General features: G+C 46.2%; 1 protein-coding gene and 1 long non-coding RNA gene across 3 annotated transcripts; one reads left to right on the top strand and one right to left on the bottom strand.

Annotated features, from left to right (window-relative positions):
- Positions 1–443: 443 nt before the first annotated feature.
- On the top strand, positions 444–11,601 carry RAMP2 (receptor activity modifying protein 2). 2 transcript variants are annotated; one of them, XM_061590108.1, is made up of 5 exons: positions 444–550; positions 4,711–4,859; positions 6,634–6,759; positions 9,045–9,141; positions 10,681–11,601. In XM_061590108.1, exons 1-5 carry the CDS (start codon positions 474–476, stop codon positions 10,934–10,936), a joined length of 705 nt encoding a protein of 234 aa, XP_061446092.1. In that variant the 5' UTR covers positions 444–473; the 3' UTR covers positions 10,937–11,601. The 2 variants fall into 2 exon arrangements, with proteins under 2 accessions (XP_061446092.1, XP_061446091.1); XM_061590107.1 differs by having other exon boundaries at positions 6,631–6,759.
- LOC133366707 (uncharacterized) lies at positions 11,512–22,353 on the bottom strand. Its single transcript, XR_009758472.1, has 3 exons — positions 22,271–22,353; positions 15,245–15,416; positions 11,512–11,864 (listed from the first exon to the last, which is right to left on the bottom strand). It is a non-coding gene; the product is annotated as an uncharacterized LOC133366707 (long non-coding RNA).
- Between the last annotated feature and the right edge of the window lie 1,381 nt (positions 22,354–23,734).

The following is a 23,734-nucleotide window of genomic DNA, read 5'->3' as shown; positions in this document are numbered from 1 at the left end:
TCCTTTGAAATTCGCACTTCTTCGAATTTTGCAATGCAGTTTGCCGAGCAAAATATGTTGACAAAAATGCGTATGTTAGGAGAAAGTGTGTATAAGAATGAATATGTGAGTGAAAATAACAAAGACGTGAAAATAAAAATGCATTATACAATGAGAAATTGCTTGCAAAAATGTGTACTTTAGTCAAAGCTGCCTGCAAAAATGTGTTCATTAGGAGAAATTAGCACTAAAATGCTGCAGAGTTTGCATGAGGATTTCTTTCTTTCTTTTAATTGCAAATTGCTGCAGAATTGTAGAGAACTGAATTTCCGACTGGAAAAATGAGAAAGTGAGCGAACCAAAATTGACAGATCCGTCCATCCCTAAATGGCACCAGAGACTCCATTGTCTCATAGGGAGGAGTCTCAATAAGCAGAAGGGTTTGGCTGCAGCAAGGACTTCCATTGTTTTGTTACTTTGTTTTGCTAGTAGCAATGAGATTGAGAGAATACTTGGTGACAACGCGGAAGCAGGACGTCTCGGTGATAGCACCCACCCTCTGCAAAGTCGGGTAATTCATGAGGCAGAGATAGTCATGCTATTTAAATGTTTGTCTAAGATTTCCTGGACTTGGCTCTGAATTTTTAATTCTCTGTTTTGTACACTTCAGAGTTTTCTCTGTAGCCTAATGTTTTGTTCTCTTTTCACTTAGTTTTTAGACAATTCTATTGAATGCCATTGCTTGTACTTTTATTTTTTTTTATGTAAACCGCTTAGATGTTTCTATTAGATGAAAAGGTATACATTTGTAAAATAATAAATAAATAAGCATGCTTCAGTAGTGAGGGACTAGGACAGGGAATAAATCCTATATCTTGACATCCAGATATCTTCACATTTCAACCTGAATGAAATGTTCGTTATCAGACAAAATGGAGCACATACAACCCATTTTGTCACAACAAGTTTCCACTTCTTTTGTTTTGTTTGTGAATTAGTGAAGCCCATATTTCTGATCTGTAGTTTACAGTTCCTCAGTCTAAGACCCAGTGATCCTTCACTCATGTTAGGAGGGGTGTGGAGCACTGGCGAGGTGTGCTCTTGGCTCTAGTTGATCTATTAGTTTCATTTGAAGCATCTCCACAGCCACAGCTCCAGAACACATCTATGCCAAGTCTGTTCACAATTTCTTTCCTTTTCCCCCTCCAAACGATTGCTAAGATTGGATATGGCATGTAGGCAATGTTGTCAGAGGGAGGTTAGCTTCTGCAGGTCCAGCGGTGTCTGCCAGATATGGCTGGCTAGGGGGACTAATTGGCCCTCTCAAACTCTAAAGATGTTCTGACTTCAGTGGGTGTGTTTGTGGCAAGTGAATATATACTCAGACTCTTTTCACTGAGGGCTTGAATCCAGCTGCCGTGACCTCAGCAAGCGGCATCAAAGGTGCTGACAGGCCTGGACTCCATCCAGCATCTGATCTGTTCCAGATGTGGCAGCCCAGAGAGAGGGAGGGAGAGACGCTTGCACAGTCCATGGAAAACTGGTCTCTCTCTGTAAAAGCACCACACGTTGGGTGTTGAGGGTGGGAGCCATCTTGCTGGGTGGTTTCTGTCCCATAAATCACACACATTTGGGAAGGGGAGGGAATTGGCGGGACAACTCGCTGCTTGGATGGAGCTGCTGTCCTTGACCATGAGGGATTTGGGCAGAGTTTGATTTTGCTTGCTTCCAAAAACTGCTGGGTAACCCAGCCTCATCCTGAATGACTGTGCATTTGCTTCTAACTCAGAGAGGCCCAAGCTGGGATTGCAGCCGGACAGGCTGGGGACTAAGCGCCAGGAGGACAGAGTCGTACCTGGATCTGTGAGCCTAAGGCTCAAGTCTTGCCTCTGCAACAGATTTGCAGAGTACCGCTGGGAAGATGTCCCACTCTTGGCCTCCATTCCTCATCTATGAAATGGGGGTGGGGTGTTGTTGCGAGGCAGAGGCAAGTAAAGCACTTTGCAGGTTGTGAAAGTGTGAAGTGCAAGAGGCATCATCTGGTGGGGCTGGAATGACTAAACATGAAGTTCATGGCTGAGACACACAGAATTATTCATATATTTTTGTTGATTCTTAGCCCACCCTATTCCCAAGGGCTTAAAGCCAGTAGCAACATTAGAAACAAGTAAGCAAAACTCTGAACTCTTTTAATAATTTACCAGTAAAAAGACTATAATTTGCTCCTCCACTGAATGTTCACTGGATGTTTCTCCAGGATAAAAGTGTTTTGGGTCCTGCAGGATCAGGCTTCACTGGGACAAGAGACGTAGGGCGGGGCACTGCTGTTCTAGCAGTTCAGATCCAGACTTTGTATGTGCAAAGCACTCTTTTTGATCCCCAAGGGAACACAGTGGTATAGCCCAATCTTCTTCAACTTAGTGCCCTTCTGAGGTTTTTAGACTACAACTTCCATCAGCCCCAGCCAGCATGCTATCTGGGGCTGATGGGAGTTGTCTAAAAATATCTGAAGGACACCAGTTTAGGGAAAGCTGGTATAGCCTGTTTGATATGGAAAGTGCTTTATGAAGTTGGATCAAATAACTCCCCTGCATTGCTTTTTGCAGGTGGGGAAGCCTAGGTTGAAGGTAGGGTGGCCAAGTGCAGATAAGATGCATCAGGAAAGGGGCTCCTGATGCACCTGTCATAGTTGTGTGTAGATGTCATGCAAGCTAGACCAGTTTAAATCCCCTCTTCTACTCAACTATGAAAGGTGCAGCAGCTCCTCTGCCCTCTTATGCATCTGGCCTCTCTACACCCAAGGCCAGAGTTAGGGTTTCTGGTCAGGGTCACACAGCCCAAGTCATTTTGTTGCCGGAGCCAAAAGAAAGATCCCCCCCCCAAAAACACCCCACATGCAGAAGCCATCAGGACCGACAGCTGAATCTTACTACTTCAACCCTGGCAACAAAAAGAGCAGGCTAAGCTTAGGGAGGGGTGCAGGGCAGGCTATGTGGTACACACACCTCTGTCTTCCAGCAGACTGGGAAGGCTGAGGGGGCTGCCGCCCACCACCATTGTCCCCTACCCTATCTCAGCAGCTGTGGCCTGAGGCAGCCACCTCACTCCACCAACTGGTAAAGGCCAGCCCTGTTTCTAGTGCTGGCCTTTGGCCTTGTGCCCTACAATGCTACCTGAAGAGGAGGATGCCTCTGAACATGCGCAGAGCAGGTTTTCCCTCATCATGGAGTAGCTATGGCACATATGGAGAGATGGGGCAGGTTAGAGAGTATGGCTTTCAGGCAGTCTTGATGCTCCGTACCTCTTCTTGTCCTTTTATAAATGAATCACTGGGCAGGACCAAGGAGCCTTAAAGATTCAAATGCAGTTCTTCATTGCATAGCTAATTAGCAGCCACATATTACGCACCTTGTTGAAGGAGAAAAGAAGTACCCCACACTGAAACCATTTTCTTTTCCCGGGTAGACAGAACGGAAATCTCATCCTTCCACCTTGGAGCACTGATCCCAAGCTGTAATGCCAGGCAGATTATCTGGCACAATTGTGCTATGCCTGAAGTCATAGTTCATTTCCAGGTTCTGGGAAAGATCTCAGCTCAAGAGAATCACTGCCAGTTACAGACAGTACTAGATTAAATGGACCAAAGCTCTAATGCTGTAAAAGGCACGTTTGTATGCTGAAGTTGCTCTACAAAAAAAGTTGTTTTATGAAAAAAAGTATGACCTAGACCACATATCAGATCAATTTAAAATACTCTTTTGAAGACAAATAGGTCCTCCAGGGGTCCTATTGATAGTTTGTTGGCCTTGCACCGAGAGACTTGGGTTCAACTCTTGTGTCTGCTACAGATGCAACCATGTGTATACATGTCTTCCAGTTTAGGATTACACTTCATGCATCTGACCAAGTGGATCCTAGTTCATGAAACCTTAAGCAATAATAAATGTGTTAGCCTTTAAGGTGCCATCAAACACTCTGTTGTTTCTGGTGATAACAGTGAGCTATTATAGGGTGGTGTTGAGGGCAAGGACAAGCCAAATCCTAAAGGACTTTATCATTTTGAAATGGGTTCATAAGTAACATGTACTGGATATATGTCGGCATGGGGCGAGATAAAAGTCTTGTGTATTTATACAAGAAGAATGTTCTCCTAAATTACAAGAAACACTAACTGTCTTTCCAAGATATGCCTGCCTATGTTAAACCTATGAACCCTTTTTCTTTTTCTTGATCTTCACTGTTGTTATGCTTTGTATATTGCATTTCTTCATGTCGTCTTTTAACCCTTCAAGTGTGAGCCAGATGAGTTGTGCAGATGCCAGAGGTGCCCTCAAGCTGTTTGTCCAGTGTCTGATTTTGCACGGGACACATACACACGCCCCGTCTGTTTCCAGAGGCTTGGCATCCCCCCTCTCCTGTTCCCTCTGCCCTGACTACCCATTTTGAGCTGCCTCTTTGATTTCACAACCCAGCGAGACAGAAATGAATAGGAAATTGCCAAGCAAAGGCACGCTGGGCCTTGTGAAAACTGGATGTGCTGTAAAGACGAGTGCTCTGTTGCTGCCAGGCAGGGTGACCCGAGGTGGCTGCCCTAGGGTTACGGAGGTCCCGGTGCCTCCGAATGGGTGTGGGAGCAAGGGAGGAGACTTGAGCCTCACTGAAGCAGAGCCCCTGGGAGCAAGGCTTGCTCCTGGATCTCATTTTTCACGTCTGCTGCACTCTCACTACCAGCTCTGTCAGAGGAAAGGAGGCGCTTCCTGTTATTCCGATTCAAATCTCAGGCTGGTCAGGAGGAAACGGGGAGCTGTGCAGAGTGGCAGGGTGCACCAAGATGGATGGCCAATGTCTCCCCTTGCTGCTGCTTCTGCTGGTCTTTACAGGTAAGCTGTTCTTTGGGCTGGGTGGGGTGGAGAGCAGGGACCTGCTGCTAGGCAGCTGGATTGTGGCTTTGGTTCTCTGGGCTGTTGAGAATGGAGATAATCCTCTTCACCCTGGGCAGGTTGTCTGCAGTAGGGAGATGAGGATCCCTTTAGGGAATCTCCGCAGGGCAACTGGAGTTCTCTGAGTCTGACCCCCAGGTCTTTCTCTCTGACCCTCCTGTTTTTTATTGGAATCTGTATTCTTAGCTCTGCTGCTGCTGCTGACGCTGCCTTCTACACTCTCTGCACCGTGGACACTGGCTCACCCATTCCTCACTCCTGCATTATTTGCTTTGCCTGCGCTCACGCTGTCTGCAAGTCTTTTTCTTGCTATGTTCTTCACTGTCTGTGCATCGCAGTATCAGTGGGGCTCGTCAAAGTAATATTATGGCCTAGAGATCTAGATACCTCGCCTGTCTCCTCCTCCTCTGCCTCTAATTTTGCTGGCACTTCTGTGTCCCGAAGGCTGAGCGCAGCCGCACTCTCTAATACAGAGCCTTTGGGAGAATTTGCCAAACCGCTGGCCGTCTGCTCTGAGGCAGGGAACAATTTCTCCGCGCTTGGGCTGCTGGATTCATTTTTTACGTTCCAGCTTGCAGCAACTTCTGAAGGGAAACAACACTGCTGTGGTCAACTGTTTTTGCATGGCTATCTCACCTTTTACTGATTGATTTTTTAAAAATTCCATTTTTATCTTGCCTTTCCTCCAAGAAGCTCAAGGCAACATACATGGTTCTCTCTCCCTCCCTCCCTCCTCCCCCATATTATCCTCATAACAACCCTAGGAGGTAGGCTAGGCTGAAACGTAACTGGCCCAATGTCACCCAATGAGCTTTATAGCCGAGTGCTGGGGATTGAACCTGGGTCTTCCCAGTCTTAATCAACAGCCCAACCGCTACACCACATTGGCTCCCTTTCAGTGTATGCATGGGGGGCTTTCTGATGGGGGTTTCAGCCGCCTGCCACAAGCTAGTTTAGCATTAGGTGGGCAAGGAACTTTCCTAGACTTCAGCTACAGAGCTGAAGGGACAAATGGACCTCTGTTGCCAGGTGCAGCCATCCACCCTATCTCTCTCAGGAATAAACCTGTGCGATCCAACCTGCAGTTTGCACAATGAGCAAAGAGAACCGCGCAGCAGAAGGGCACTTGCCTATAGAGCAAATCTGAGTGGGACAAGCGAGTGATCGTGCCTGAATTATGCTCCCATCAGCCAGCCAAATAGAACCTGGCTGAGAAAAAGTCTTCCCAGTCTCAAATGTGGCAATTAGATATGGCCTGCCATGAGCAGACTACACTTGGGGAGTCGTTGCAAGTGAAACTGATTTGTGTACATCTCCATGCTGCACAAAATCTTGCCCCTGGTTGTAGTAGGCCCTTCAGCTCGGGGAAAGTATATATAGGAAGAAATCTTCCTGCCCCAATGGCTACAATGCATGGGTTGTTACATGCAAAAGCAGCTTCAGGAAAGGGAAATTTAGAGGGGAGGAAGGAATGCTTAACTCTTTTCCTCCTTGCTGGTGATGTGCTCCAAATTGCCCCTCTAAGCTAATGCTACATGTGCCTGCTAGGATACCAAACATGTTTGTCTTGAACCCAAATTTGTTCCCATAGCAGTTCCAGAGGGACTGTTCCAAAGATGACACCTCTAACAGTGAATATCTATTGGTTCCCACTATTCTTGCCTTCCTTCTGTGTGCTCTCTCTCTCTCACTCACTCTCATGCATTTGCAGCAGCTATTAGGCTTGATGCTCATCCTGGGACCACAGTGACTCCCCGCAATACCAACGTCTCTCTGGAAGGAGGACCAAATGCTACAGCTCTGGGCCATTACCCGGAGAGAAACATAACCACACATTATGGTAAGTTCTAAAGAGAAGGTAGCAGAGCCCAGAAATTGTTTGGCAGGGGTGGGGGGATTCTGGTGTCTATGAGTACTTACAGACTTCCTCTCCCTCCCTACCACTGAAGACCACAGTCTGCTAGGCACATCATGACCTGCCCATTGTTATGACTTTGGGACAGTCAGACCATTTGCTCATATAGCACTCTGTCTTCTGATAGAAGCCTATCCTGAGGATGGATGATGACCATTTCCAACCCTCAAGCAGGCAAGCCTCTCTAGGGAAGATATTCCACAACAAGGGCACCACCCTTGAAAAGGCCCTCTCTTCATTAGTCACCCTCTTCACTTTGGGGCACCTGAGAAGGGCTTATGAAGTTGATCTTAGGGCCTGGGCAGGTATATATACAACATATATGTCCCTCAGGCAATCTGAGGCCAAGCTATTTAGTGTTTTAACCATGACCAGCCCTATCATTAGGCAGACTATCTGAAGCAGCTGCCTCAGATAGTTGATTTTGGGAGTCATGAAAGGGCAACAAGTTGCTGCCGTTATAATCATTATAATCTGAGGGAAAGGCACTCTCTCCCTCATGTGCCAAAATCATTTGGCCAGCCTTGGGATACTGTGCACCTTGATGAGGGGAGGGGATCCATTTGCTGCTCCAATGTCTTGGGCCAGCCCTGACTTTAAAGTAGTTTGCATTGGACTCCCAAAAGGACTGGAAGGTAGCGTAGATGGTAAAGCACAGATATAATATTGTTGTGCACCACCCCAATCTCTGAGCAGTGAGAGATCTCCAGGGGTCCCTGCACTTGTCCAGGGTTTGGTTTCCTTGGAAAGAAGGTCAGCGGAGACTGTGGTATCTTTTAGGAAATATGGTTTTTATTTACACACATTCCAACCTGAGCTTAAGATGGAGGGGTTCAAAGCATCAGCAGTCCAATAGATCTTGCTTTTCCATCAGGCTTACAGGAGGCATCCTAAAGTTATGGTGCAGGAGCCAGCCTCTCTGCATGTCTCCAGTTCCCAGTGTTTCCTCAGACTCCAAAAACACAAGACTCTCTTTTGGCCCTAGGAGGTGGGGGGCTCTCCTGAAGAGTTTCAATAACAATAGGATCTCCCTGGCCCTTTTGCCAGTTAATGGGCATTTGACAGACCCATTAGCCCACTGGCCACTCTATTAGACTGTTAGTCATCTGACCAACAGAGCAGGTTTCTCAGCTGCAGAGCCCATCTCCAGGTGCAGGGTTCCAAATCAGAGGCTGGAAGGGGACTCACAGAAATCACCTGCCTCAGTGTACAAATCCGTAACATTATGATCATATTGGCTAATCCTTCTTAACAATCTTGCTGCCATATTTTGGACCAATAGAAGTTTCCAGAACATTTTCAAAGGCAGTCCCATGTATCATGCATTGCATTAATCCAAAAGAAAGGTTACCAGAGTGTGGATAACTAGCTATCTAGACTATCTGTAGATTGTTCGTAGTTGGTCTGTTAGCCTAAGCCAGGGATGGGGAACCTGTGGCATTCCAGATGTTGCTGGATTGCCGTTCCCATCATCCCTCATCATTAGCCATGATGGCTGGGGCTAGTGGGAACTGGAGTCTAACAACAACTGGAGGCCCACAGGGAGGCCCATCCCTGTCTTAAGTTGAACACAAGCCACCGAGGCCACCTGTGCTTTCAATGACAATGCTGGATCCAAGAGCACCCCCAAAGTTCAAACCTGCTTGTTTACATCTCCAGGTAAAAAACATACGGTGCACCCAAAGTCATTCTTTCCCATGAGTCCTGCATTCCCCAGATCATCTCCAACCTGACATAACTGCCCCAGGCTACAGCAAGGAATTTGCAACCTCATCCTTCATCTTTTTCAATAGTTCCCAAGGGATGTTTGTGAAACGTTGCAGCCTGGACTGTTTTCATATGCCTGTTGTGAGCCAGTTTGGGGACTCCAGTCAAAAAGTTAAGACATGCATCTAAAAATAAGAGACATGCAAAAAAGTTGACTCAGTGCTGTCCTGCCGAAATACTGTGCTAATTGATTAAATAAATAACCAAATGTTTGCCAGAGTTCTTGAGGTCAGATCTGACATGGACTGTGCCACAATCATGTTCATCATAGGACAGAGCGCTGGTATTCATGCCTCTTCTCCCATTCCATTTCTTTCTTCACAAATCCCACCATAGGCTTTCAGTATTCGATGACCCAGACAGACCCTTACCTCCCCCCACCCCACTGCCTTACCTTACTTGAGGGGCATTACTCACTATGTTTTGCTTCTTTTCCTCTCTAGTTTATAGTATCTATGCAGAATTTTGCTGGAGTATCTTTGCTCACCAGATGGCCAATATCAGCAAAGCTCACTGGTGTGAATGGAGGGTCATTGGCAGGTACTGAACAGCGGAGCTTTTTACTGGGTATGGGGACAGGGACGGGCAACATCACGTTCAATAAATGAAAGTTTTGCCAGTTTGGGAGCAAATGGGAAATATGGCCACACTTTGAAAACCCAAACCTGAAATCCTGAATTACAGTGTCATTACAGCTCGTTATAACACATCTCATTGTACCACAGATTCAGATATACTGCGGGTATGACGATGCCCCTCAAGTAAAATACTGTATACAGTACAGCAGTTTTCATTATAATGCAGGACCCCTATAACATGAGTGCATCCTTTGTCCCCCATCCCCCGCGTTATAAAGAGCTTTCAATGTATGAAATTCATATGTTGCCATAGCCACATCTCATTTAAAAAAATAAAGAATTATTGAGAAATATTGATAAAATGTTTATCTGAACAACTTTAAACAAAAGCTTCTCTGTTTGGAAGTGTTATTTCTTTTCATTGGGAGAGTATGCAGACAATTTTTTTTGCATGGAAAATGATTTAGGAGAATTTGTTCATCCCCCCCCCCAATGTATACACGACATCTGTCTCATGATTTCACCTATACTGGTGGATTTTAAATTGTATCCTAGGACAGAGATCCTCAATAAGAAGGTCAACAATAATAGCACACAATCTGCCTTGAAAGTCAGCCTGCCACCACTTCTACCTATCTCCATGTGTGTTCTACAATCTAGGGGACATGGCCGCCCCATCTGTAGAACATACCTTAGAATCTTTCTGCAATGTACACAACTTCTGTGGCAGAGAGGCTGGTGAGAATAGTATTTTCTGAAGGTAGAAAGTTTAAAAGCCACTTAAAAGGTTTAACAATATTCCTAATATTTGCTGGAAATGTAAGCATCAAGAAGGATCATTTTATCATATGTGGTGGTTATGTAACCAGGTGAAATTATTTTGGGCACAGATAGGGGGGATGATGCAAAAAATCCTAAAGATAAATATTCAATCAAAGCCAGAATTTTTCCTATTGGGCTTTATGGACAAACAACTAGAAAAGAAGTATGGAAGGATAATATTATATATGATTACAGCAGCAAGATTGTTGTATGCACAAAAGTGGAAGATGGAAGCAATACCTACAATGGAAGAATGGTTATTGAAATTAATGGACTTAGTCAAGATGGACAAATTGACATGTTTACTTAGAAAAAAACCGATAGACATATTTCTCAAAGAGTGGAAGCCTCTCTTGGACTTTTTGCGGAAAGATCAAAATGAAATGATGATAATGGGATTTGATGATTAATCAAAATAATTAAGATAGTCTATGGAGGAAAGTGATTTTGTAATGTATCAAAGGACAGGTTTGGTATGTATTATATCTGTATAGCTGATCTATGACAAATCGGAAGTCAATAAATAAATAAAACACTGAAGAAAAAAAAAAAAAGGTTTGCAGGGCAAGGTTTCTCCTGTGGGTTAAGGGTGAGCTTTTCCTGTGTGAATGGTCTCCATCTAATATTCTTACTCTTGGCTTTCTTCCTCTGTGTCCTCATCTCTTGATCAACTCTTCAGGCCATACCATGACCTGCGAAAGTGCCTGGAAGGCTGGGCAGAACACCTGAAGTATGTTTACCCCAATGCCTTGGCCGAGGACTACACCATCCTAAGCCACAGCATATACTTCCTCAACTGCAGCCTGGAGAATCCAACTCTCCTGGACCCCCCTGAGAATGTTTTGCTGGCTCTTATCATAACCCCCATCTGCCTCATCCCTTTCTTGGTAACTCTGGTCGTTTTGAAGAGCAAGGATGGTGAGATGCAGTCGTGAGAGCCCGGCCTTCCTGTAGTGATGCTGTAGTGCCCACATGGCCTAGCACCTTTCAATGCTGTTACAATCCTCATCTCTTGATTATCATGGGATTGGCCCCTCCCACTCTGAGACCACACCCTGGGGTGAGCCACTGCACTTGAGATTCATCTTGAGAGTCTGAATAGTAAAAGTATTGCGGCATTTTACAAGTTGTACCAAAAGAGGAGGTGGGGGGGGGGGGAGCTGAATCTTTCTCACAGAACCAAATGTTGTCACATGTGTACAGCTGACTCAAACCATTTTTTAATGTGGCTTAACTGTCACATCTCATTCTGAAGGAATTCTGGGAATTGTAGTGCTGCTGAAAATTCTCAGTGGGAACTCCCTAGACTCTTGACAGAATTGGTTTCCAGAGTTCTGTGGGGGAGAAGCCACAACGGTTAAAGATTATACAATATATATGAGTAGTCCAAACATATGTCAGTCCTTCTCCTTTAAAGTAGCAACACTCTGAGTGCTTGTGTAAGCATTTCTCTCTGCACCCAACATCCCCTCCCAGCTTTGGAGCTTCCCTCCACCCAACCTCCCCCCCCCCCTGCAGCTTTGCAGCGGTCTGTGTACATGAGTCCATGTATATTGACTCCATAAACCAATAAAGCTGTATATTTCCATACATGATATAAGTTCAGATGGCTGCTTCTTTCCTCGTTTATTAGAATGGAGTTTCTTGTGCATGTTCTTTTTCAATAAGCTCAGGTTGTCCCAAATAAATCTGGATTTCTCTTGATACATGTTCTACCTCAACATATAACAACATGGCATTTGCCCTTCATCTCCAACTGCCCCTGACCAATGATGGGTGAATCTGACCATTTCGGTTTCTCTCTGTTTCTGATTTTTGCCAATCTTCAATTCAGTTCTTCACATTTTCACATCAGTTTGCAATCTGAAAAAAGCCCTTATGAAAATTAGCATTTTAGTGTACATTTCTTATAATATACACATTTTATGCAATTTTTATACATTTTTGCAAAGCATATTTTCCCTCACATTTTTCTTTCCCCAAATATAATGCATTTTATATGTTATTGTCACTATGCATGTTTATGTACATTTAATCCCATTATATGCATTTTTGAACATATTACTTGGTTGGCAAACTGTATTGCAAAATTCACAGAAGGGCGAATTTTGAAGGATTGCTGTGTTTTGGTTCACATACTGTTTTGGAAAGTCCAAATTAGTTTGGCTCGCCATTAAATGTGATCTGAACTGAATTTCTACCCCATCCCTACCCCTTACTCATTAGAGGTCTCATATTCTTTATCAGGAATGGGGAACCTGTCGATATCAACATGTTGGAATACAAGTCCCATCATCCCCGACCATTGGCCATGCTGTCTGGAGCTGATGGGAGTTGGGAGTCCAATAACACCCAGAGGGCCACAGGTTCCTCATCCCTGTCCTTTAACTGTTTTGCTTCATTGTTCACAAGAGCTATTGGGGATCAACCTGTAGCAGATGAGGATGATGCCGATTGCACAAAGTACAGCTCTGTTTGCCTCATTTTAAAATGGCCAAATTAGAGACTAGGACTAGGATTACAGAAGGTTCAGGAAAGACCTGCTAAAATGATTGAGAGGATGAAGTGCCTTCCTTGAAAAGAAAGGCTTAGAAAGATTGGCCTTTTTAGATTAGAAAACAAAACAAGGGGAGCATGGCAGAATTTGGTAAAAATGTGCAGAAAAGGCAACCAAGGTCACTTCCAGATTCTCAGTATTTTGTGGGAGGGATTCAGTCACATACTGGGAGTTTAGGTTTGTGCAGTTAAAGTAGACTAAAGCACTCTGGTGCAGCAAATCCACTTTAAGAAAACAACAGACTTGTGATAAGGAAGTGACAGGAAAATGCTCTAAAAAGTGTGGGATAAACAACTGATTAATGGGAAGACATAGAACTATCACACAAGCACGTTACCAAATTCTTCCAAGCTACACAGGAAGTGGATTGGACTGTGAAAGACCAACCCAAATTGTGTTTGCATTTTGACAAATTTGTAGGACAGTACAATATCTCAGATAGGAGGTCTGGTCTCCTGCTCCCCTGGTGCATTCACTATAGCTGCCCAATTCCCCTGCTTTTTAAAGCTTGATAGAAACATCTGTGGGCTATAGGTATGTTCTTAAACCTCAAGGTTTTTTTGCCTATTGGTGATTTTCTCTGCTTTTTAATCCAGGAGGTAAGAAATGGGATCCTGTGCAAGTTTGCTGAGAATGGATGTGATCATTTGCATGCCTATTGAGTTCAGTGGGATTTACTCACTGACCACAGGGGATGGGGAGGGGAGGAGGGAGGGGAGGAAGAGCAGAGGGGAGGAGGGGGATGGGAGCAAGCAGGAAGGGGAGGGGAGGAGGACAGGTTTGATCATTTGCATGTTTATTGAGTTCAGTGGGATTTACTCCTGTGCAGTCATGCTTAGGATAGGTAAACCTGACTGGGGGGGAGGGAGGGAAGAAGAGCTGGAGTGGGCAGGGGAGGAGGAGAAGGAAGAGGGGAGGAGAGGAGGAGAAGGAAGAGGAGAAGGGAAGGAGGGGAAAGGCAGGTCTGATCATTTACATGTTTATTGAGTTCAATGGGGTTTACAGTAGGGCCCTGCTTATATGGTAGGTTAGGGACCAGACCCCCGCCATAAAGCGAAAATCGCCGGAAAGCGGAACATCAATCAGCTGTAGTGCGGGGAGCTTCCCCCCAACAGCTGATCGATGTTCCGCTTTTCTCCGCCACCTCCCTCGCTTGCCTGTTCGCCGCCTGTTCACTTAAGCGCTTGCTTGCCCTCTGACGCCTCTGTCACTTCCCCCTGCCCACTCACCTTCCTGCCTGCCTGTTTGTGCACTTGATCGCTTGCCCTCTGCCGCCTCCCTCACTTGCCTGTTCGCCACCTGCCCTCCGATGCCTCTCTCGCTTCCCCCCTGCCCACTCACCCTCCCGCCTGCCTGTTCGTGTACTCGATCGCTTGCCCTCCGCCACCTCCCTCACTCGCCTATTCGCCGCCTGCCCTCCGATGCCTCTCTCGCTTCCCCCCTGCCCACTCATCTTCCCGCCTGCCTGTTCGTGCGCTCGATTGCTTGCCCTCTGCTGCCTCTCTCGCTTGCCTGTTTGCCGCCTGCCCTCCGATGCCTCTCTTGCTTCCCCTCTGCCCACTCACCCTCCCACCTGCCTGTTCGTGCGCTCAATTGCCAGAACACAGAGACGCTGAATGCATAAACGCTGAATCAGACTGCACCGACAATATAGTAGTACACTTTAAAATGGCGCCTGACGCTCTTCTTGGACTCAGAGCTTGGAAACGTTCCTTGCTTCAACTACAACTCCCATCAGCCCAACTGTAGGAGGAGCGTTTCCAAGCTCTGACGACGCGCTCGGAGCGACGGGCACCATCAATTGCGTCATACCGCAAAATCACCACAAAAATGGAACAAGCACTGCACATATGGGACAGGGACCCAATTCAAAACCTCCGCATTAGCGAAGCACTGTAAAGCGAATCGCTGTAAAGTGGGGCCCTACTGTACTCCTATGCAATCATGGTTACGATAGGTAAAAATGACCATGTGTCCTGCCCAGAGTGCGAGACGTGAGACGGAGGCGAGATTGGAAGTAATTCTTGCTTTATTAAAGTAATGGTTACATCAAAAGCAGTGCGCTTCATAGACCTAACTATGCTGACTCACTAATGGTCCAAACTAGGATAACTAGACATTCTCTGCTGCGTATGGAGTAAGTTGACTCAGCATCCCAATCAGAGGGGCACCACCTTAAATAGGGAAGGTCTTAGCCCATAATCTCTGACTCCTGCAAATTACCACCTTCTGACTGTCCCGCTTCTCTCATTGTCTTGCGTGGGGTGAAAGGGGGCAAGCCTCCGTCTGCTCATCTGACAGCAAAGGCTCACTAGGTGCCAGCTCAATCTTGGGGGGCGGGGTGCAGGTTGGCTGGGAAGTGTTTGAAGAGCCAGGCAGGGAATCCTGGGGGTAGTGGAGTTGGTGCACACACCAGATCGCTTGCCAACAGCTCTGTTGGAGTGCTTGCCATCGGAGCGGGAGCCGCGTTGATAGGCGGGCTGTCCATGGAAACTGGCGGGCTGTCAGCATCTACCCCTCCATGTCCTCAAAAACCTCCTCCTCCTTCTCTGATACCTCTCCCTGACCCACCTGGGGGAACTGGAGCTCAACATCATTCCCCCCCCCACTATTCCCCTCCACCCACTATTCCCCTCCACCACCTGGGCTTGGGCTTGTTCGGGTAGGCATCGTGGAATTCTCTCACCATGTCTGCTGCATGGACATCATCTGCCACTTCCCAGGAACGATGGATCATACCCCTTCCAGTGGATTAAATATTGAAGCCAGCCCCTGTGTTTCCGCGAGTCCAGTATCCGGTCCACTTCGTATTCCTCCTGCCCATTCACAGTGAGGGGAGGCAGTGGCTCCAGGGGCACCTGGTGGGGGTCGGGAAGGTGTTCTAATGTCAGCAAGGACCGATAGAACATGGGATGTATCTTGAAGGTGTGGGGTAGTTTCAGACAGAATGCCACTGAGTTGATCTGAGACTCCACTTCAAAGGGTCCTACCCTTCGATCCTCCAACTTATGACAGCATCCCTGCGTCGGTAAGTAACACGTAGACAGCCACACTCTGTCCCCCACTCGGATCGAAGGGCCCTCCTGCAGATTCCGATCTGTAGCCTTTTTATAGTTCTCCTTGGCCCGCTCTAGCTGTTCCTTCAACAGATGTCAGCATCTCCCCCTCCCTCAATGTCCTCGAAAACCTTATCCTCCTCCGATACCTCTCCCTGATCCACCTGGGGGAATTGGGGCTCAACACCATGGGGGAGGAGGCAGGGGAGGGGAAGGAGCGGACTGGAGGGGGACAAAGGAAGGGGCAGGGGAGGGCAGATTTGATCATTTGTCTGCTTATAGAGTTCAATGGTATTTACTCCTGTGCAATCATGCTTCACGGGTGGATGAAGGGGAGGGGGAGGAGGGGTAAGGGGGAGGGGAAGGAGGGGATTAGAAGGGGATGGGATGGGGAGGGAGGGGCAAAGGAAGGGGTGGGAAGGGGCAAGACGGAGGGGATAGGAGGGAGAAGGGAGTGTGGGTTTGATCATTTGCATATTTTTGAGTTCAGTGGGATTTATTTCTGTGCAATCATGTCTGAAAATGGAAATGGATTGCCTTCAAGTCGATCCCAACTTATGATGACCTTATGAATAGGGGTTTCATGGTAAACGGTATTCAGAGGTGGTTTTACCATTGCCTTCCTCTCTGGCTGAGAGGCAGTGACTGGCCCAAGGTCACCCAGTGAGCTTCATGGCTGTGTGGGGATTCGAACCCTGGTCTCTCAGGTCATAGTCCAACACTGACCTGGGGGAGGGGGAGGGAGGAGAGGAGGAGGAGGAGAGGAGATTGGGTGGGTGGGCACTGGGCAGAGGGGAAGCCCTTTCCTTTCCAAAAGGAAAACATTGTGAACAGTATCATTGCTTTTCAGTGTTTCCCCCATCTTTTTATTCTACAGCCAGCACATGTAGCCTCCCACCCAAATTTAAACCAAAGCTCTCCCTGGCCACATCCACACCAGGCCTTTATTTCACTTTGGACAGTCTTGGTTTCTCTCAAAGAATCCTGGGAAGTGTAGTTAGTGAAGGGTGCTGAGAGTTGGTTGGTGACACCCTGTTCCCCTCACAGAGCTTCAGAGTGGCTGACTGTTAAACCAGTCTGGCCACTGGAGCTCTCTCGGTGGAATAGGAGTCTCCTCTCAGCATCCTTCACAAACTACACTTCCCAGGATTCTCTGGGGGAAGCCATGACTGTCTTAAGTGAGATCAAAGTCTGGTGTGGGTGTGGCTCCCTGATTAGCCAAGCCCAGCAGCTGTGAGTCTGGCTTTTAGAACACTGACAGTTGGTTCTTACTGAGCATGCCCAACATTATCATTGAGTTCAAGGTAACATTTCTTAAATTAATTAAAAATCAGCCAGGCATTTTCTTAACTTTTAAACTGCAGAAGATGAAGGTCAAAGTATGGGGCAAGGACAGTAATAGGATTTCAGCTACTCTGTGAACATGGCTGATTTTTAATGAATTTCAAAAGATTATGAGAACTCTGTAAAAAGTTCAAAAGGGCTCTGTTTTTTTTTTCTTTTTAGACTTTGAACTCTCTATTCTCTCTGACTGTTTTGTGTATCGCCATGAAAATTGAGAGGGTTGTTAATCAAGCGTTTCTGAGTTCAGGACTATACGTTTTGTAAGGTTTTGCTTTGAAATGAGCTTATGGGAAGCATCAGAACAGCATGGGGGTATTTTCAATTTAACATTGCAGAATGCGAAAAATCCACACTGGCTATAGTATACAGCCACTCTTGTAGCTGTATAATTTCAGGGACAATGTTTGCTTCAGTAATAGCTAAAAGTCGGTATTGCCAAATTTTGTTCACTCACTTTTTACTGATACTCTAGACTAGCCTTTCCCACCTTGGTGCCCTCCAGATGTTTTGGGCCACAGGTCCCATCAACCCCAGCCAGCATGATCAATGGTCAGGGATTATGGCAGTTGTCCAAAGCATCTGCAGAGCACAAGGATGGGGAAGGCTGCTCTAGACAACTACATTGACAGTTGCAACATTCCTGTGTTTTTCCCAGACATTTTAATGGAGATTTTAAACCTATTGTTCAAAATGCAGTTACAGTTCCAGCCTATCCAGTGTGGTTGGCAAAGTGCTATTAAGACTTTTCAGCACTACTGTGCCTTTAATCAATAATCACCTTCTGGCAGCGTCTGTCCCTTTTATTTGCTTCCTATTCAGCATGACTGGCACTACAGATGAATAGCTTCTTGACCGTACCTTAATTCGCGAGTTCTTGTACTCTTCAAAGGGAGGGAGTCTATGACTGATTCTCTCTCATTTTTTATAATGAAACAAAGCTATTTCATTATTTAATACCAGGATGGGAACATTATGACCGTTCAGAAGTTTTTGGACTATGTGACTCATACCACTCTTGACCATTGGCCATTCTGGCTGGGGCTGATGGGAGTTGAGAGTCCAACCACGTCTGGAAAACCACAGGTCCCCCGTTTGTGGTCTACACTGTGTCATGAGCCCCATGGAGTGTTCCTGGAGTGATCAGGAAGAGGAGAAGAAGCTATACTGGGACCCAGGGGATGGGCCCAGTGCAGTGGTCCTCAAACTTTTTTGGTTCGTGGCGCACTGTAAAACATAAAAATTTTCTGGCGCACTTCATGTACAAAATTAAAAATATATTAATATATTTTAAACTATGAATAAAAATAAACTATAGAAAACTATTACTTACCCTATACAAATGGGTTTCTTCTCATTTTTAAAATATACTTTCATAATATTTGAGGCACACCTAGCCACCTCTTAGGGCGCACCAGTGTGCCTGGGCGCACCATTTGAGAATCACTGGCCCAGTGGCTTGCAACAGGGAGGTAATGACAGCTCTTCCCCTTAGCTCCAGTTACAACAGAGGGAATGCTGGCTGACCAGGAGCCAGCCTCTTCTCTTCCCTTCTGCCCTCCCTCTTTGTCCAAGCTGCCACTGTCACCGCACACACCTCCTCCTCTGGAGGAGGATCTTGATGAGGTGAGCTGCCATCATCCTGGGCATGCAGACAGATGCATCGGCGTGCATTCCCATTCTGTGATACCTGCCCTACGCAAGTAGAAAGAGCCTGCCCCCAACCTACTTAAGGGTTGTAGGGTGTGTCTAATAGCTGTGTCACCATCTTAGCTTCAAGTAGTCATGCCTAGTTATGCTGTGCAGAGATGCAAAATCCTGTGTAACCTGTAAACTGATCCATGAAATGTTCTAGACTGAAGTTCCACATTAAACATAACAGAGAAAAACACACCAGTGGGTTTGAGTTTGACTCTAATGGGCTTGGCCAGGACACACTGAGTGGCAGCGGCTCTCCAGGGTTTTAGACAAAGCCTTTAACATCCCTACTCAGACATTCTGGGGATTGATTCTGGGACCTTCTACAATGCAAAGCATGTGCTCCACCACTGAGCTATGATTGCACACCCCTCCTTGTATGACTCCTGCATGGGAGCACACATGGGGAACATGTGGCCCTGCAGATGTTGCTTGACTCCCACCCTCCATCAGCCCAAGCCTGTCAGGGCCAATGTCAGGAGTGATGGGATCTGGAGTCCACCAACAACTGAAGGGCTGCATGTTCCCCATCTAGGGTCGGAAAATACCGAGCTAAATGGACCAGCGTCTGGTTCAGCATAAGACTACTTCCTAATGAAAAAGAAGATGCTTAAAGCCTGCAGTGAACGATTGGACATTGCTGGATGATAGCTTTGTTTCCACTAACCAGCTTTTATTTTTTTTAAAAGCTGGCTAAATGTGCTCCCGTAGAGGAGTGTACAACCTCTTCCAAATTAAAAACAAAACGTAAAATATGATCCCAGTCATACTTTATATATAATAAAAGTTTCACAAAGCAGCCCAGGGAGTTTTGTCACTCATAATGATTGCTAATTATATTGCAAATGTTTCCAATGCCTCCACGTTCTTATGCTCCCAAGCGTGTTCATGCAATGGGAGGAAGGAACACATACTCAGTCTGTCTCCCCTCTCTTTCAGCTCCCTTTGTTTTTACTTTTTCCAGCGGACGGGTGGTTTCTTCCTTCCTTCCTCCCTCACTGGGGCATGGAATGATATTGGCTTTAAAAAGTTTTTCAAAACAATGCTGATGCTGAAGGGAACTGCACAATGAGCTGCAAATTAAAAAAAAAAAGCCAACACCCACTGTGGAAGGGGAGAAGAGAAGGGCTATGTGAAGGAGGGAATGCACATCTATGAAATGATAGGGGGTCATGTGGTGGGGATGTCTGGCACTTGTCACTAATGTATAGGAGCTATCCAACAGGTAGGGATTGGGAAGAAATTTGATTCAGTTTGCATTTAAAGCCAAATCTATCAAATTTGTACTTTCCAAAATAATGTGAGATCCAAAACACAGCCATCCTTTGAAACGTGCACTTATCAGAATTTTGCAATGCACTTCTCCAACCAATGTTTACAAAAGTTCATATATTAGGGGAAAGGGTGCATAAAATGAATGTGTTATTGAAAATAACATACAAAAATGCACGACATTTGGAGAAATTGCTTTCCAAAATGTGTACATTAGTCAAAGCTGCATATAAAAATGTGTTCATGAGGATAAATTCATACCAAATTGCCGAAGAATTATTGTGAGGATTTTTTATTTTAAAAATCAGAAATTGGTGCAGAAATGTGGAGAATTGAATTTAAGATTGAAAAAAAAGAGAAATGGAGAGAATCAAAATGGACAGATCCTTCCATCCTTACCAAGAGGTGACTAAGATCGTTGCAGCCCATTGGAAAAGGCACACCAGCTGTAGAGAAAGAGGTACCAGCAACAAGGTACCATGTTCATAAAATTCAATAAGACTTCGCCAGAGGTGCAACTTTGAGGGAAGATGTCTTGTTTTCCTACAATAGGGGTGGGGAATATTTTTCAGCCCGAGGGCCGCATTCCTTTCCAGGCAACCTTCTGAGGGCCACATGCCAAAGGTGGGCAGCACCAGAGGCAATAGTGGGTGGAACAACAAATGTAAATTTTACCTTTGCCCAGTAGGCGTGTTTCTACGTGCCCTCTCTCACCTCTCTATCCTTCCTCCAGGCAACCGAGAGGCATTATCAGAATTCAAGGATATATTCCAGCCAGCCAAACAGGAGGGTCAATGAGGAGTGTGGGCAGAGGAGGGGCATGTGGCCTGTGGAGAGTGCCAACGGCCAGATATGGCCCCAAAGCTTCAGTTTCCCCAGCCCTGCTCTACAACCTGAGTAACAGCTAGGGTTGCCAGGTCCATGGCCTGAGACTGATCCTGTATCTTTAGAAGAGAAGGTCAGCCAAGTGCAGGTGTTCTTGCAACACTGTAATAGGAAAAACCACAAGGTGGAATTCTCCCTCCCCCCCTCCACAACTTTTAAAGATACAGAAGACCTCTTGGAGGCCGGGCCTGGCAACCAAGAGGTCTTCTGTATCTTTAAAAGTTGTGCAGGTGGAAGGGAGAATTCCACCTTGTGGTTTTTCCCATTACAGAGTTGCAAGAACACCTGCCCTTGGCTGACTTTCTCTTTTCCTAAAGATACAGGATCAGTCTCAGGCCAAGAACCTTGCAACCCTAGTAACAGCAGTCTAACAGATAATTTTGAAGTGCAGCAGCTGCCATAGCCAAAGGGAGCCTATAGCCAGGGCCCCCAAGAAGAGGCCAAATGCATGCAGCCGTATAATATTACACACACTCCCAAAGAGCATAATACCTAATTCGTTAGGCTTGGCTGACAGTCATAGAATAGTGAGCTCAGCTGGCAAAGAAGGGTGGTGTAGTGCAGTGGTTCCCAACCTGGGGGCCGGGACCCCCAGGGGGGCCGTGAACTAATCCAGAGGGGGCCGTGAACAGTAAAGAAATGAATTATTTATTAATTTTTTAAAAAAGTCTTCGCTCCTACACTGTCTGCTTCCCACTGGCGCTGCAGATGACACCTCCCCCTTGCTCCAAACGAGAGGGGAGGCCTTTTCTGAAGCTCCAGAGCATCTTTCAGGCGCACTAAGGGCAGACATCTGCCTATAAAATACATGGCAGATGCCAAAGGAGGCTGAGGGTGGGGCTACCAGGAAGAAGAGGGGATTACTATAACTGATTCCTGTCTCCTTGCACTGCCGCTACTGGCAACGCCCTTACTTAGAATGAGAGGAGAGGGCTTCTTGTGAAGCAAAAAGAAGCAAGCCTGCAAAGAAAGGCTGCATTCCCCCTTCCTTCCTGGCAGCCAGCCTGCCTCCCTGGAGGGAGGGGGTCACAATTTTTCTTCAGCTTATAGTCCCGTGCTGATAAAGGTTGGGAACCACTGGTGTAGTGGTTAGCATGTTGGAATCTGGCTGGGGAGACCTGGGTTCACATCCCTAATCAGCCATGTGGCATGACTAGAGTTCTGTAGATAATTACCTGAAAGTAAGCTCGAACTCAGTGGCAATTATTTTTGAATGCAATAAAACATACTGAGCTTTAACAAAAGGTCTTTAGCTAGCTGAAATGCAACCTTTAGCTTTTAATGAGAAATTCAAACAATCTAGCAAAGAAGTGTCAACGTTTAATCCGCTAGAAAGAAGGAGGAATCCCATCAAAGGAAAAAAAGATATCCAGAGTCTGCTTATTTTCCTCATTCTCTGTGCCAGTTTGTCACAATCAAAAGCCATTCACTTGCCAAAGCAAGGAGGGTCTGTCACTTACCCTGCCGGTCTGGCAGATGATGTTATTGCTCCTGCCCTGAAAAATAGTTCATGATCTGCACTCTCCCTTCCCCAGTTCCTGCTCCACTGCATCACTGCCAAGTAACAACTGTGTGTTTATGAAGACAAAAATACTGGCAAGGCTCCTTGACTATTCCCTTTTCCTGCAGGACAATAGATGGGGCTGGTGAAAGGGACAGCGCCCTCTGGTGTCTAATACATTCATGAGACTTTTCTGCTCAGTCTTGTTCGGAGTTCTTAAAGGTTGTGGTTCTGCAGTCCAGGCTGTCGTCAGCACTTTTGGAACAGGGCAGCCCGCACATGCTTTCTCTCTCTAGTGGTCTCCCATGCCATTCTCCTAACTAATCTTAGCAATGGCCCTGCTTTTCACAGCCACAAAAGTGTTTGGGAGGTGGGGCGAAATGGTTACCCAGCCAGGAAACCAGAACATCCTGCATCAAGCCAGGCTGCCCTTTGCATTTGTGTGTGTATGTGTGTGGTTGAGGTTGTTTCTTCAGCCAGAGGGCAACCCCCCACCCCACCACCAAACAGCCCAGCTGGGCAAGGAGAAATGACGTTGACCCAAGGAGAGAGATTTTTCCTTACCTTTGGAGTTGCACAATAGGACATTGTTCCTGACCTCCATCCTACTAGAAGGGAGAGTTGCTTGAAACTCTCCTCTAAATGATATTCCCTTCTACTGAGCCAGGAATCTCTAGCCACAGGGCACACATATTTCTAAAACCTCAGAACCAAGTTCCATAATATTAAAACATCATTTTGTAATGATGCCAGAGCCTGCAAATTCTAGGGCTGGGAAAAACTCCTAGGATCTGAGCATATAGATATAAGCAGAAATGGCCATGCCAGAGGAACCCTGGACAATAGGCCCACTTCTATGTTGAGATCAGGAGCCTATGGCACTTCAGACGTCAGATTCCAGCTCCTATCAGCTCCAGCCAGCATGGCTAATGACCAGGGATGATGGGAGTTGGAGTCCAACAGCATTTGGAAAGCCACAAATTCCCCATCCTTGGTCTATGCGCTAAGATGGCTTATGTGATGGGCTAAAGGTAAGACAACTGAGCAATAATAGGTTTACTCCCACGCGGTTGAACTGGTCAAGGGTACAATGTGGATTCTCTTGAGGCCCCTCTGCAGGAAATACCTTGGAAAATAGGGGGCTAACTACAATTTAGATCATGTAGTTCAGGGATGGCCCTCCGGAAGATTCTGTTGGACTGCAACTCCTAGCAGCCCTAGCTTTCATGACCAATGGTCAAATATGATGGGAATTGTAGTCCAGCAACATCTGGACAGGTTCCCCATCCCTGATTTAGTTAATCACACATAATAGCTATGCTTGGTGCAATATATAGAAAATGAGTGTGCTAAGGGTTATGCCTGGAGCAGCCATAATGACTCAACCTACTGAGACACCTTGCTCAAAGCCATTTGTGAGAGC

Source organism: Rhineura floridana, chromosome 11 (assembly GCF_030035675.1).
Source record: "Rhineura floridana isolate rRhiFlo1 chromosome 11, rRhiFlo1.hap2, whole genome shotgun sequence".
NCBI classification, from domain to species: domain Eukaryota; kingdom Metazoa; phylum Chordata; class Lepidosauria; order Squamata; family Rhineuridae; genus Rhineura; species Rhineura floridana.
Note: the sequence above shows the minus strand (reverse complement) of the source record. Positions and strands in the feature narration are given on the sequence as shown.

Bases quoted from the DNA above. Each gene is read 5' to 3' on its own strand.
- RAMP2 (XM_061590107.1), top strand. From the start codon at position 474: ATGAGATTGAGAGAATACTTGGTGACAACGCGGAAGCAGGACGTCTCG. The intron at 551-4,710 runs GTAATTCATGAG...TCTCACTACCAG, and splicing joins CCCACCCTCTGCAAAGTCGG to CTCTGTCAGAGGAAAGGAGG. The intron at 6,760-9,044 runs GTAAGTTCTAAA...TTTCCTCTCTAG, and splicing joins AAACATAACCACACATTATG to TTTATAGTATCTATGCAGAA.